The sequence below is a fragment of the Phaethon aethereus genome (genome assembly GCF_964289735.1).
Source record: "Phaethon aethereus genome assembly, chromosome: 11".
Classification (NCBI taxonomy): Eukaryota; Metazoa; Chordata; class Aves; order Phaethontiformes; family Phaethontidae; genus Phaethon; species Phaethon aethereus.
The window spans coordinates 23,294,590-23,309,712 of NC_138587.1; the positions used below are offsets into that span (position 1 = coordinate 23,294,590).

General features: G+C 43.3%; 1 protein-coding gene across 1 annotated transcript in view; it reads left to right on the forward strand.

Annotated features, from left to right (window-relative positions):
* The window catches only part of FBLN2 (fibulin 2), a gene marked incomplete at its 3' end in the record, with an annotated part of 85,179 nt that overhangs the window by 37,737 nt on the left and 32,319 nt on the right, over positions 1-15,123 (forward strand). The window contains 3 exon segments of the mRNA XM_082004802.1: positions 6,592-6,703; positions 10,074-10,203; positions 14,386-14,572. Coding sequence (XP_081860928.1) covers positions 6,592-6,703; positions 10,074-10,203; positions 14,386-14,572 — 429 coding nt within the window.

Below are 15,123 nucleotides of genomic sequence, written 5' to 3' on the forward strand. Positions count from 1 at the left end.
AGAGCTGGCTGATATTTTATCACTCTTGAAACACAATCTGTGAACGCTGGTGGGGAAAAAAGGCTGATGAGGGTTTTCGAAAATCCCTTTTGTCTCCTTTGCTATTTTAACAAAATGATGGCTCACAGTGTGAGTGGGGGGAAAGACTTTAGTGGATTTTAACTGTGTGTTTTCCTCAGTGTAATGTTTGAGCTTCAGCTAAACTTTTAAAAATACACAGACACACATCCCCCATACCTGATTTTTCTAGCTGAAAGATTAAATTCCTGGATATCATGTGGCTATGAAAAACCTTGATGTGACCCTAAGTCAGCGGGAGGCCATCCCACTGCTAGTCAGGTTTGGACAAGGCACTGAGCATGATGTTTTAAGGCACAGTCAAGGATGAGTTAAAATTCTCAGGAGGTGAAAGTGTTTCTCTATTTGAATTAAATTCTAAATGTCTCTAAAAGACAATACACAAACTTTTGAGACTAGGCCAAAATGTACTTTAGTTCATATCTTCAGGGTGATGTAGAGTCATAATTGTAGGAGGTAAGTTACTAAATTGAAAACAAGTGAGGAGACATGGTGCTGTTTTATAGTACAGACTGAAATAAATTACTGCTTTTTTACCCCTAGTGCAGAAATTCATAAATAGCAAACTCTGTTAACAGGTGTCTTGTTAAATGACTCTATGAAGTATCAAAGATGCACACAGTATAACAAATATTCAGGATTCTAGTGTTCTCAAATAAAATTACTTTGTTTTCTGTGAGCAGATGCCAATCTACTTCTAAATCTGCTAATATCATGAAAGCCCCAAATAAACAAAGCTCTGTTTGAATGTTTAAGTATTTTAAAGTCTATCATACCTACAGCTTAAAGTGTCCATCCAGCATAGAAGCTATGTGATCTTCAGTCTTGTGCACGTATCTAGTTGTATACATTTGTTCTTGCTAATGTATAACCAAACTACCATAAATCCATGCTAATGACTAGGTCCTATTATGAATTATTCAGTTTTTCTAATTCCTGTTTGAGATAAAATTCAATAGTTTGTTCATTTTATTACAACTGCATTCTAGACTTAATTATTCATAAGATCATAACAAAAGGCAATATATTTTGTAAATATGACTGCTTAATATTATGGCACTTCAGTACAGCAATCTGATATTGAATCTTTAGTGAGGAATGAGTAATTAGTTTTTATTTGAATTATAAATCATGTGGATTACTGCAATATTAAATTCTGCTGTAGTCTTGTGTTTTATACCTAGCAATACTCTAGCAAGAAACGTGTTTCAGCACTTGGTAAAACGAATGGAGTTTCCACCAAGGGACTGAATTAAAACGATGTTGGAAAACTGTTTTATAGCAATGTTTTGTAATTATCTGGCACCAGGTGTATTTCCTGCCTAGGTTAACTGCGTATATCATCGTTCTGATGCCATATAGCAACTCTTAGACGTTATACGGCTTTCAAGAGACTCAAGTATATTTTTAACATTGTTAACATGCTGCATAAAATGAAAGCATTGCATGGACGGAACTTGGGTTGCAGTTTGTTACGGTGCTATGTGCCCTCGTGTGTGAGCATGAACGTGGCAATGTGGGAGGACAAACGGCTTTGGTCATCACAGCCCCTCTGCAGCTGGGCCGCACAGGGCGAGGGTGCAGTGGCTTCAAGTCTGTTTTGAGTTCTCTCTCCCCAAAGCCCTAAAGAAAACAAAGCAGATTTTACAAAAGTGTGAAGTGCACCCGCTTTCCCCCCTCACTCTTTTTTTTTTTCCCCTCCGATCTATAAATAAGGACTTAGGGTAGAGATGAAGCTCTCTGTGCCACGATCCCATCTGCAGTCCTTACTCTGCTTGTGATTTTTTTTTTTTTCCTGTGGCATTCACTTGCCATATCGCCTCTGCCCTTCTCTTTGTCACCTAATGGAGTTGCACAACTGGAGTTTGTGGGCACAAAAAAGATGGGTTTTGGCCTGGAAGCCCAACTCCTCCTCTTAGGGTCAACTGTCAAAACTGTTACTACTTTTTTGGAGTTACTGTTGGTTGATGAAAAAATAAAAAAATGTGGAAGGGCTGGGGCAGATCGGAGGCAGGTGGTGTGGAGTTTGATGCTCCAGGCCACAAGGCTGCTCGTTTGGGCATGGGTGGCTGCAGCTGTGAGCAGCTGTGTCTTGTCACTTGCTGTAGCCTCCTCCCCTTGCCCATCCATCCGAGTAGGTGATGAAGAAGATATTTTTCCACGGGCCACTTTCCCTTTTCAGTGAAAAAATTAAAAAGTTGAAATATGTTTACCAAGAAGCATGCTTTGGAAATGCTCAATGTTCCCGTGCTCCCACAAGGGTTGGCTCGGTGTTGGAAACGAAGTTCCCGCAGTACGGCTGCGAGGCCGGGAGTAGAGCGCGAGGCAGCGGCCCCCGCAGAGCCCCCGTCACCTCTGCAAGTGGCTCAGGCTTGGCCCCGAGCTCACCCCCAAGGAGGAGTGGGGGCAATCCTACCTACCCTTGGTGCCACAGCTTAATCGCGTTGCAAGACTGTCCCCCAAACTGCGTTTCATCTGCCTACTGGAGTGGCCAACACTGCTCAGCCAAATCAAACTCAGGTCTGTTAAGGCACTGCTATAGAGTGTGTGAAGTTAACCCTATTGGGGGTCAAAGAACACAGAAGGAAATGGAATTTAGTAATTTTTCTCCTGTGGGGTCTTGGTCAGTCATGGGACATGTATTCTTTCTTTCTACCCTCTTTTTCCCTCCTGTTTGATACAGTTTCTTAAAGTTGTTGTCTCACGAGCAGACATTTCATAGTCACAAGCACTGTATTTTGTGTGTGTTTAATTTTTCTAGTTGCTTTTTATAAAGCAAGCCATGCTGGTGATGAGAACTTTCCCGTTTCCAAAATGTAATATTATCTTCTAAATTAACTGTAACAAGTACAAAGGAATAGTCTACTGAGAAGGTTTGTATTATTTGTGGAAGTGCTAATGTGTTTTAGCATTGAAGATAGCACTACACTTCACTTAAACTTCTTACCCTTGATATCTAATGACTACTTAGTCCTACAAGACACTATATAAAGTTCTTCTACTATTGTTTGAAACCTAGAATAACTGCTGTAAATACATGGCAGCAGAAAAATGCTGGCAACATAGGCTGTCTCTGTTTCTTCTGAATTGTGCAGCGTGGATACCCAGATGTCTTGAATTGTAGCCATTTCTAAAAATGCCTTTCTTACAGTTAAATGTTATAATTTTGAAAAGAAAAAATATTTGGCTTGATACCATATTCCAAATGGCAGACAAAAGAAAGGGTTCTGTTAACTTTTTCATCAAATCTGGCCTGTTGGAGAAGCTGCCATCTACCACTGCTGCCAACATGCAGGAGGAGGGTGTTCTCAGTTCAGATGAGGCCACTGCAGAGTCTTTCCTATCAACCGGCATGCAATTCCCCCACAGATCAAAATTGCGCAAGGCCAGTCTAGCAGAGGCTGGCTTCCAGATGTTTAGTTTTGTTGCCATGTCGCTGCAGGAGCGCACCGCACCTTCAGAGGTACCATTCTGCAGCCATGGCATTTTTCCTAAAACCCTTGTAGAGGAAGAGGTTCCTCGCTCCCCCTGTAAGCAGAACTGATTTGGAGAGGGAATTTATCTAAAAACTGGCTGAGAGATCTTGAAAATACATTGTTCTGCAGCGTGGGCTACTGGGTGTTGGTCAGGGAGTACTCATCCGTGGGGCTACTCAAGGTCTGTTGCACCTACACATCTCCTACAACTCAACTTTGAGGTGGTTTTTGTCTCGTTTTCTCTTAACGATAACACCAAACCATGCCAGAGCCTGGCCTGGAAGGATGAATAAAATGCACAAAATGTTCCTTATTTCCATATAAATGGCTTTAAAAGGGACTGGAGCACTTCTGATGAGCCAGTGGAGCTGCTCCAACTCATCAGCACAGCGCCGTGGATGCTTTGTGGAGAAAGCAGAGCCCTGTGGTCTGACGGACCATCTTTATCGTGTGTATTGACATGGGTCTCAATACTGTGAAATCACAGCCCCCAGGCATTTGTAAGGCACCTCACAGCTCTCTAAAAGGACAGGTAATTTTCTTGCCTGCTGTCCGTTTAACTGTTCCCAAAGCAGACAGCTCCTGCTGCGGACCCATGTGTTGGGTTTGCGTGGCCAGGGTTTGGTAGCGGGGGCTGCAGGGCGGTTTCTGTGAGAAGCTGCCAGAAGCTTCCCCCATGTCCGACAGAGCCAACGCCAGGCGGCTCCAGGATGGACCCACCGCTGGCCAAGGCTGAGCCCATCAGCAGTGGGGGCAGCGCCTCTGGGGAATGTATTTGAGAAGGGGGGTGTGTGTGTGTGTGGAACCAGCAGACAGCAATTGCAGCCATAGAGGAGTGAGAGGATGTGAAAACAGCCCCGCAGCCCCCGGCCCAGAGCAGGAGGGGCAGGAGGGCTCCAGGCGCTGGAGCAGAGGGTCCCTGGCAGCCTCCGGGGAAGCCCCCGGGGAGGCCGGCTGTGCCCCTGCGGCCATGGAGCCCCACGGGGGAGCAGATCTGCACCCGCACTCGGGGAGGGCCCCACGCCGGAGCAGGGGGTGCCCGAAGGAGGCCGTGACCCCGGGGGCAGCCCGCGCTGGGGCCGGCTCCTGGCAGGGCCTGTGGCCCCGTGGGGAGAGAGAGGAGCCCCGGCTGGAGCAGTTTGCTGGCAGGACCTGGGACCCCGCGGGGGCCAGGCTGGAGCACCCTGTTCCTGAAGGACAGCACCCATGGGGGGACCAGGCTGGAGCAGCCTGTTCCTGAAGGACGGCACCCGTGGGGGGCCCAGGCTGGAGCAGCCTGTTCCTGAAGGACGGCACCCGTGGGGGACCCCGGCTGGAGCAGCTCGTGAAGAACTGCAGCCTGTGGAAAGGACTCATGCTGGAGAAGTCCTTGGAGGATGGTCTCCTGTGGGAGGGACACCACGCTGGAGCAGGGCAGAGGGTGGGGAGTCCTTCCTTGAGGGGGAGGGAGCAGCAGAGACCAGGTGTGATGAGCTGACCACAACCCCCATTCCCCATCCCCCTGCGCTGCCTGGGGGGAGGAGAGAGAGAAATCGGGAGTGAAGTTGTGCCCGGGAAGAACAAAGCGGGGGAGGACGGTGTTTTAAGATTTGGTTTTCGTTCTCATTATCTCTCCTCGTATTTGGTTCGTAATAAATTAGATTACTTTTTCCCCAAGTTGAGGCTGTTTTGCCCATGACGGTAATTGCTGAGTGGTCTCGACACACAAGCTTCTCGTTACGCTTTCTCTCCCCTGTCCAAGCTGAGAGGGGGAGAGATAGAGGGGCTTTGGCGGGCACCGGGCCTCCAGCCAAGGTCAACCCACTGCAGTCCTTCTTGGGGTGTTTCTGCCTGGTGGAAACCAGCTGGTAAGGGGGAGAGCACGTGCTTTGTGCGATGGAGCCATCCCTGCGTGAGCAGTTGCGGGAGAAATCTTCCAAAGGACCCAGCACGGCGCTTGCCAGCCGCTGCCGCGGAGCAGCTCCCTGCACTCCAGCATCTGTGCAGTTGGCTTGTGTTAGTGTGTGTTTGGTGTTTGTGCCCCCGTAGCATGGCAAACGTCCCATCATGAAGGATACTTTTGTACAGACTCCAAAAAATACTGTTTCTGCCCGGTGTGATGTGACCCGAGTCCATTCCATACGGTAGGTATGTAGTATGTATAACAGATCCACTAGCTTGAGTCGTATTTCACTGTAAGCTGAAAATTTACATCTTGAGTGGAAATCCGCAAGGAAAAATGTAAAAACCAGTGCAGCATTCTACATGTCCATCTCTTTTACTACATCTTCGTGCCAGTGCTTTACATGAGCTCATTAGCAGAGTTAGAATTATGTCTCTCAAACCTTTTTCATTCTGGGTTTAAACCAGCTGAACCCTCAAATTCAGCTGTAGGGCACTCTAGGTATTTGTACTCCAAGTAATTCTGAGGAGTAAAGTTTCTTAATCTGTCTTATGGAAACAATTTCTTGATATGTCAGAACTACTAAAAGCACCCTTGCTAAATATTAAGAACTTTAAGGGACCATGACAAGGAATGCGTTTCTGTTTGTGGTTACTCGTCAGTGAAACTTCGTATTTACAATTTGGTGTAAGAGAACTACTGGGGCTTGTGTGTCCCATATGCCAGGCTTGTGTGTGCTCTATGTGCTCTATTTCATTTGCTGTGAAAGTTACTTGGATGCCTTTGTGCTAGTCCAGCATAATGACTTACTAAATTTTTCAGGCTTTTTTTTTTGTTCAGAGATGTCAAGGGTAGAGTTGTTTTCAAACCAGTGCTGTCTTTTATTGTATTTAAAACGATAATTTGCTTCTGCTGTTCCTCCCTGAAACACATTACCAGGTGATTAATAATGTCAAGATACTGCAGGTATCGGTTGCCTCTTTTTTTTTTTTTTTTTTTTTTTTTTTTTGCATATAACCAAATGAAATGTGGAAAGGAGGGAAAAAAGAAGAAAAAGCTGAACTAATGTTATTTTAAAGATCTTCTCAGTTAAGAAAACAGAGCTAAACCCAATCCATTCCATACAAAAAAAATCTGGTTGTGTGTTTTATACAGGTTCCACAAAAGAATTGATTGAGAGCTGCTGTGGAGCTGGACAGCAGTGGGCTATAGACAACGGGGAGTGCACAGAAATCCCTGTAAGTGGAATGGATGGTGATATTTGCAGGTACGTAAGGCAAACCCGAGCATTTTAGATTAACATAGAGAGCAGCCCTTTAGAGGAAATCATATGACTCTACAATTCGTGGGATGTTCAGGTCACTGGGAATTGTTTCACTCATTGTATGAATTATTGGTAGACTGGCAATATGTCAAGGCTTTCCTCCTCCCTTTCCCCAAAATCTAATCTAAACAAAAGCCTTTTGAGGTTTCTTTGCTCTTTCACGTGAGCAGAGCACAAATTTTTGTTACCCAGTTTTCTGCACATCTGTGGAGTTGCAGACAAGTAGAAGGGCAGAGTTTGTCTTCCATTTGGCAAGTGCTAAACGCAGTGATTACCCACGTCATTAAACGATGTGATTATTGTCCAGTATGAACGGCTGCTGGTTCCGATGTCTGTGTTCAGCCGGAGCGGGGACCGTTTGCCTGGGTAACGCTGCTGGTATCCGTAGCATCTGGGCAGAGCGAGGGTGCCAGATTCAAATGGCACAGCAAGGAAATGGGTGCAGAGTGACACGGCCAGCGTATTACGCTAGCTGCAGTTCGTCCCCTCTCCTCCCCGCTAGTCTAAAACAGCCCTTGGGGAGGGACAAAGGCAACGTTATCTGAGACTCACACGGTGAAACATAAGCCAGGTGGATTTCTTTAAGAGGGATCCCAACACTTTCAGCATTAAAAAAGTTTGGGATAATTGGTTTTATCAAAGTTAGTATCATTGCACCTTTCTGAAATTACTGGGAAATTAAAATCCCCCCCACTGGGATCTGGCATGACATAACTGACACATACCCACTGTCTATGAAGGCAGATTAAGAAATTCCAGCCTTGGCCTAAGTAGGTGCAAATCCAATACATTAATGAGTTGCACCTGCACATCTGAGGCTGGGTTTAGATGAAAAAGCCAGATCCTAAATGTTTCAGTCCCTGTGAATCTATTGGGATTTGAAAGAATAAAAGATCAGGAGTTCAGCTGTTTTATTTTCAAAATTTCAGTTTTGTCCCCGTTTTAAAGATTTAAAACCACCTGTAAATATTCTGTGTGAAGAAAACATTTCATGTAAAAAAGTATTCAAATCTGTGGCCTCAAAACCTTGAAAGCATGGACAAAAACTTTTGCTGCTCCCACTGGGAGATGTGCCAGTGTGCAGAGCTGGTCACCGTCCACATACCCAAACCTCAGGTGCACCGTTTTGTGTGCTGGAATGCCTGTGAGTCATGCAAGCTCCCAAGAGTCTGCCACTAACTCCACTCAGTATCTAAGGATTTTTAAAAGTAGAAGATAGATACTAATTACAAAAATCAGTTACTGTTCTGCCAGGATAGTTGTCTATAAATACTTGGGGTTTACAAATGTCCATAACTGCAGTGAAGGACTGATTTTTTTTCATCTGAGGCAAATGAGTGAAGCCTCCCCTGTGTCGTCTGAGGCTGCGGATTATACAGAGGTTGCGGATTGAGGTGTCTGTGGTTTCCAGATGCCATTTTGGGGTTTTCAGATGGAAAAATCTTAAATGTTAAAGCTACTGGTTGATGTATCTTGATGTCTCTGGACATTCATGTACCAACTTGGCCTATCTCTATGTAGTGACCAACACTACTAACTGCAGGATGGGAAGTGGGACTACCTACAAGAGATCACGTGTAGTAACTAGATGAATGAACTTTAAAGAAGTTACAGGGAATCCTTAGATAGTCAGTTGGTAGCCAGATGTAAAAATACTCCCAGAGCTTGTACCGCTGGCTGTATCAGAAATAGGATGTTAGACTAGATGAAATCTCATCTGACCCAGTATGGTAGTTTTTATTTCATAATTGCTATGTGTGTTATCATAACAGAGCAATGTTTATCTGGGTGGCATTTGCATCAGCTGTACAAGTATGAATCCTGCCTTTTGCTGACACTGTGTCCCAATTGGAGACTCGCATCCGTTTAATACATTGCCATCATTTCACTGTTCTTAACTCATTAACTCTTTCCCTAAAGCAGAAACGTACCAAATCTTCTTTGAACCAACAATTTATCTGGTCTTCGAAGAGTAGGTTTGTGAAGAAGAAACAAGAGAATGTGGTTAACACTGTTTGTTCCAATTCGTTTTTCGTAATAGAGTAGCTGAAACTGAGCTGTGCTGATAGCTAAAGAAACACTAAAATAAAAAATGGCCAGTGATACTCCAGTGCTCTAGACAATACTGTTTCTAGTATGTATTTCATACATGAAAGGAATTTCTCATGGCTAAATGTCATGTTTCAGAAGAACTTGGATGTATAAAGATTTCAGTGTTTACCGTATTAAAATATGGTAACACTTTGCACATATAAAAATGCTTCTACTAGCATTTTGTCATTTCTACAAATGATAATAACTTTCAGTTAGTTGGGTTTTTAAAAATTTTTTTAATGAAAGTTTGGATGTCTTTTATGTAAGCAATAATAGTTAAATTACTGGTACTTGAATATATTTGGGTAATAACCATTCATTGCTCAAAAGGTTGTATTTCTCCAGTTGGCAATTAACACTGGATTACAAAACTAACTTCCTTGAAAACAAAGCACATGGAGGTGGTAATCCCCTTCCTGTAATCAAACTCAAACCACTGCTTCCTGGTTACACCTCTCTTATGCTATCCAGCATAAAAATATTAACGTAAACCTGACACAGCAGGCCACTGGTATCAGGAAATTGGCCAAGTGGCGGTCACTAGGTGGATTCTACTGGAACAAGTTTCCTTTTTTTTCACCCCTTTCCTTTTTTTTTCTTTTTTTTTTTTTTTAATTAAAGCATTAGGGTGAAAACTGTGAATTGGAAATACATTCTTCTCAGAAAATAAAAGATTTCGTTACCTAGGACAACTGTATTTTATTGCAGTAATAATGGTGTCTGACTGACAAAAGTTGTTTGCTTGTGACGTGACACTTTCTTTAAGTCCTGTCCAGAATTTCAGCCCTCTGGTTGGTGAAGAAGTAAGTGTATAGAGGTGCATTTCCCTTTCCCACTTCCCAGGGAAGAAGGTTTCTGTATGTTTTCTGTTTCTGAAACCCTATGAAGACTTCCGAGAAACAAAACACTGGGAAGAGGGACTATTGCACAAATATAGTTGAGATGTAAGGAATATTGGTGACCAGACTTTGAGAGACAGTGACCTAAACACAAGACTCCTTGAGCATTTATCAGTGCATCTTTTCATTAGAAATGAGAAAAAAATACATCCTGCAAAGGTCAGTGGTACCATGTGTGTTTTACTAGTATTGGCACACATGTCAGAGAGAGATCAAATCTGTGGAATGTGTTGGGAATCCAGTAGGTCTGGGGGTTTTTGCATCCCATCCTGATGTCTTCTCCATGTCAGTGAACACTTGGCCTCCATGATCCTTTGCAGAATTGCTCAGAAGCAGTGTTGCGTCTCCACCGTAAAGGAGAACAGTTGCCTGGCTGGCATGATTGCTGCGAAGGAAGGAGATGCGTGTGGACCGGAGGAAAGTGATCCCTGTGGAGGATCATCATATAAGGTAAGTTGCTCTGATAATTCTATAGGTTTTGTTCCCAAGGTGAAGTGTCCAAATTTCCTGCATTTAGCAGTAATTTCTTCATATACTATTATGGAGCACAGAAAATTACAAAGTTGCAGGAATGTGGCAGGGAAATTACGCTGTTTGTGTTTTGGTTGCAATTGCCTGGTGATGCAGCCCCGTTTAAAACTTCACAGTAATGTTGTTTAGAATTATTTCCATCTCCATTTTTAAGATTTAACTTGCTGTATGACTTTTGCTTCCTCACTTTGGAAGTGGCTGAAAAGACCATTTTAGTTTTTATATCTACGCTGTGGAAGAATCTAGAAAATGGTAGGGCAAAGCTTAATCGAAGATACAACGTGAAAGCCATTACTGAACAGTTTGCTTGGCTCCAGTGTTGAATTGCAGCCTCGTTTCTCAGTTAAACAAAACGACAGACTAGAGGAACAAGCATTTTAGATGATGATGGAAGCTTATGTTCATAAATAAAGGCAGACCATTAACGAATAGTTCAAATCACAAGTCACGAGCCACAGCCTCAGCATATATAAATGAGATTTGCTTTATGGGAATTGGTGGAGCCAAACCAATTTAAACCAGTTTGAAGATTCAGCATCTTGCTTGCTCGCTTGTCTTGTTTTCACCAGAAGGGTGCATTTCAGAATTCATTTCACTCTGGTAATAATTTACATAGCAATATCTAAGCTTAAGTGCCGCTTCCGTTGTCTCAGCAGGAAGCTGATTAGTTCTGTCTGTTCTTATACATCGGTGATTCTTGCAAGATAATTGTTCACTGGAAAAGGAAAATTCATGGACGTCTATGAGTTTAAAGTTTAATTAGCTATGCCAATTTGTCATTTTCAGAACTATTATTTACTTGGGTCTCGAGTCTACCATTAGAATAAAAAGCGAATTTGTGCATTTGGGAGCAGACATTAATATTTCTGAAGTATGACAGAATTATTATCCTTAGGTTTCCACCCTGGGTCTTTTGCATGCCAGACAGAGCACAAGCCATAGAGTCTTATCACACATGCCATTCCTCAAGAGAAAGCGGAGAGGGAAAACTTCATCATTCCTGTCTGAACTGAAACAAGTTACACAATACTCTTGTGGAATATCTCCTTGTGCCAGTTCCAATGTCACGCTTTCCTTCCAGAGAAACCATCTGAAATGGCAAAATTACCAAAGGAGCAGGTTTGCCCTTCTCTTTAGCTCCTAAGTCATTGCAGCTATTGCTTTGGGGGAAAAAACCCAAAAAATAAAAAATATTGAGACTGTTGAGACTTTAAGAAAGGCTTTCTAATTTTATTGTAGTTAAACGTTCTTTCAGCAGTGACCTCGCAGAAAATGCTGGCAGTGTATAGTGGTGTTTCCCCCGCTCTGCTATTAGTGACAGCTGTGTTTGGGTGCCATAAATCAAAGAAGGTTCTTCAGAATGTGGAAAGATAAGTTCATTTCCCCAAAGACATTTACACTGTCCTGCTAAAAGCCAGGGGTTTTACTTCCAGGTAACAAACGTGTGTAGGTCATCTTCAAGCCTTTTAGACATGGGGTCCTTCCTTTCGCTTCACGATGGATACAGCAGTGCCAGTTCTTTACATCCAGGTATTCAGCTTCTGTTCAATACAGCTTAATCTTAGGCTGCTTTTAATTGTTATTTACTCTAATACAAAAAGCACATGCTTAGGGACTTTTTCTTGGTGGATGGAGACGTCAGCATGGTAAATCCAATTATACTGGATTCCAGCAAAGATATTTCTGAGAGGAACATAGAAAGTTGTAATCAAACAGCGTTTCTCAAGGTATGTTTCTCGATTGCAAGATAAAAATAGTTGTATTTGTTATTAAATCAGTTGCAGAATTCTGGCGAAGTTCAAAAGGTAGCTAACAGAAGATCAAGACATTGAAGTTTTTGCATTTTAGAAGGAACTTTTCGACAAACAAGTTTTTCCCCTGGAAAATGAGGCACTTGTATTCATCTGGAAAAAAACTGAACCCAAAAGTGTATGACTGATTTAATGCTCTCTGTGATGCCTGCACATGGGATAAATTGTGAATCAGAACTATGACTGAAAAAAAGCCATATTCTTCAAGGCAAATATTCCAACATTTTACAATACTTCAGTAAAAAACATGTGTTATCCTTAGCTTCTTTTATTTTGCATTTTGAAGCTGAAAAAATTGTACCAAAACTAAAAATGTTTACAGAAAGTAGAATTTTCTGTTAATAAAATTTTGAATTTGGGGATTCTGGATTTGGGGAGGATGAAAACGGGATTTTTCTCTTTTCTAGCATGACCACAATCCATTACAGTTAATTCATTTTTTTTTAACATGTCTTTTTGAAAAGATTATTTAGCCCACTTAGTATCAAAAATAATTCATCATCCTCAGGACCTGTACTGTAAATTTTTCACAAACATGGATTTGGCAACTCTTTATGGCTGTGCATATTTGCAGATGTGAATAACGTGTACTATTTATGATGTTTGGAGTTTTTTTTTTAGACTAGAAGGCAGGGACGTAAAACGTGAGCTGTAGTCTTAGGTAATGGGCTGAACATGCAAGGGGTACATATTGCATGTGAAATGCTCAAGAAACCCTAAAGCTGCAGTGTTTGAATCTTGAAAAAAGTGACTCAGCAGGAGAGTTTCTGCAGGTTGAGTTGTTAGTGGACAAGTTTCCCTGTCTCCCTAGCGGAGCCAGACTCTGGTTTAATGTGAATCTGGGATTGCTAACCATGAAACATGATTCTTTTCCATTTCCATACTGCATCCCACTCTTACAACACTGCTGCTCTTATTTGCTCTCCTCCGGTCAGAAATCTCTCTCCAGGGAAGTGAGAGCTCAGTTCAGTTTTCTTCTGTTCCGTCCTTGGACTTTCTGTTGACATAGCTAACTGGTGCCAGTTTGAATTATGACCTTCATTTTATGTTTCTGATGACTTTTCATAGGCTGAATATTTGAGAAGACTGAAATCACCTTTAGATCAGAGAGGCTATTTCAGTGGAGCTGCAAACTATAAATCACAGAATCATCAAGGTTGGAAAAGACCTTTAAGATCATCAAGTCCAACCATTAACCCAACACCACCATGCCCACTAAACCATGTCCCGAAGTGCCACGACTACACATTTTTGGAATGAGTGCTGCTGGGCTGGATGTCTTGACTATGAAAGGAGTTGCAGAGGGAAAGAACTATTCTGTCAGTGAAAGCATCTAATATATTAGGAATGTCAGGACACCTACATTTAAACCCAAGAGAGGTATCTTCAATTCACATACGGCCCCTGTAGGTCTCTGTAGCAGAGACTTATAACTCAGTTTCCTTGCTTGATCAGATACCCGCTATGCATATGCAGTATGGACTTTTAAAAATTTGATATCATCTGTGATGTATTTTTGTGGCCTGACTCTGCAATAGATTTGTATGTGACTGAGCAAAGTGCAACGCAGTTTTTGCCTGCCACCTGCAGCGGAGGAAACTGCAAGAGAGACTACATTTCAGGGATGCCCCATTGTGTCAACCTGGCGGTGAAGCTGCTGCTTAGATGCTCTCGGGAAAGAAAAGGAAGGCAAAACGCTGATAAAATATACCCTGGCCTTTCTCTAGCCACTGTCTCAGCGGGATGCTGGCCAGGACAGTCAGGTAGTTAAAGGTCATAGCATGTTTGCAGGGCGGTGGTGCGTAGAGGGAAGGGTCTTCACTGACATACTGACAGAGCGCAGCTGCTGCTGCTGCGAATCCTCACGTCCGTGCAAGGATAATTCCTTTCGCATTGCTTCAAATAACTAACCATTTTTTGAGATCTAATGCGAAGAGGTATAGATCTGTATTGTTTTGTTTATAATATAGTATATAAAAAGCAATGGCTGTGCGCAGGAGGTAGGAAGAGGCGATCTGCGGCACTGCTACTTCCTCGCATGTGAAGTGGGTGAAATCGTCACAACGAGACTTTGTGTTTAGCCTGGTTGCTGTTGACCCCTTTGTGCAGGATGGCAAAACCAAGCTTAAGTAAAGCTTTGATGTTTGCAACTGTCTAAACCCGAAGGGCTTTTCCAGATGCGCCGCTGTTAAAGAAAGTGCAGATCAGTTGCAGGTGTGTGTGTGGGCTTATCCCCGAAGATGATGCCCTGTGTCAGAGCCTCGTTACTGATAGTCTTCTCCTTTGGTAGCAATGCTGCGATTGCTGTAATCTGGGCCTGCGGTTGAGGAGCGAGGGAAAAACCTGCGAGTCCAACATAAATCTGGGCTACCCCTGCAGTCATGTGATGCTGTCCTGCTGTGAAGGGGGAGATCATTTTATCCATCCAGAAATAAAAAGGCAACCTGAACCTTTGCCAACAGTGACACCTCAGAAGGGTAAGTCTCCATTTATGATTTGAAGACATGGCAGATAAAGTCTCTCTCACACGGTTGTGCGGGGAGGTGCTGGGAGGAGTAGTGCTACTGGAGCACAGCAGCCTTCCCTCTCAGATCAAGTATAGACTTCCTTGTTCTTAAAACAGTTTTGAAAAAGAAAAAAATATGTACGTGTTTCTGATCCTTAAAACATACTGTCTTGGTTTAGCCCAGCTCCGGGCTAAACGCTAGCAATTGCTCTATCCCCCCAAAACCCCCACTGAGACCCCCGCTGAGAAAGGGAAATGGGGGGAAAAGAGGAAACTCGTGGGTTCAAATGAGTTGAAATAGAAACAGATTTAATAAAACAAGTATTAATACAAAAGCAATGTGAAGTATGCAGAATTATGCTCAGCCCAGACGGTGGTGGCGAGCCGGGCGCTCCCAGCCCCAAAGGCTGGCCGGCCAACCCTGCGAGTGGCACAGCTCCGGCCGTGGAGAGAGCACGCCGTTCCCGGCAGGCTCCCCGGCTGACGGCGAGCGCGGCGTTCCTGGTTCGGAACGCTTCTGCT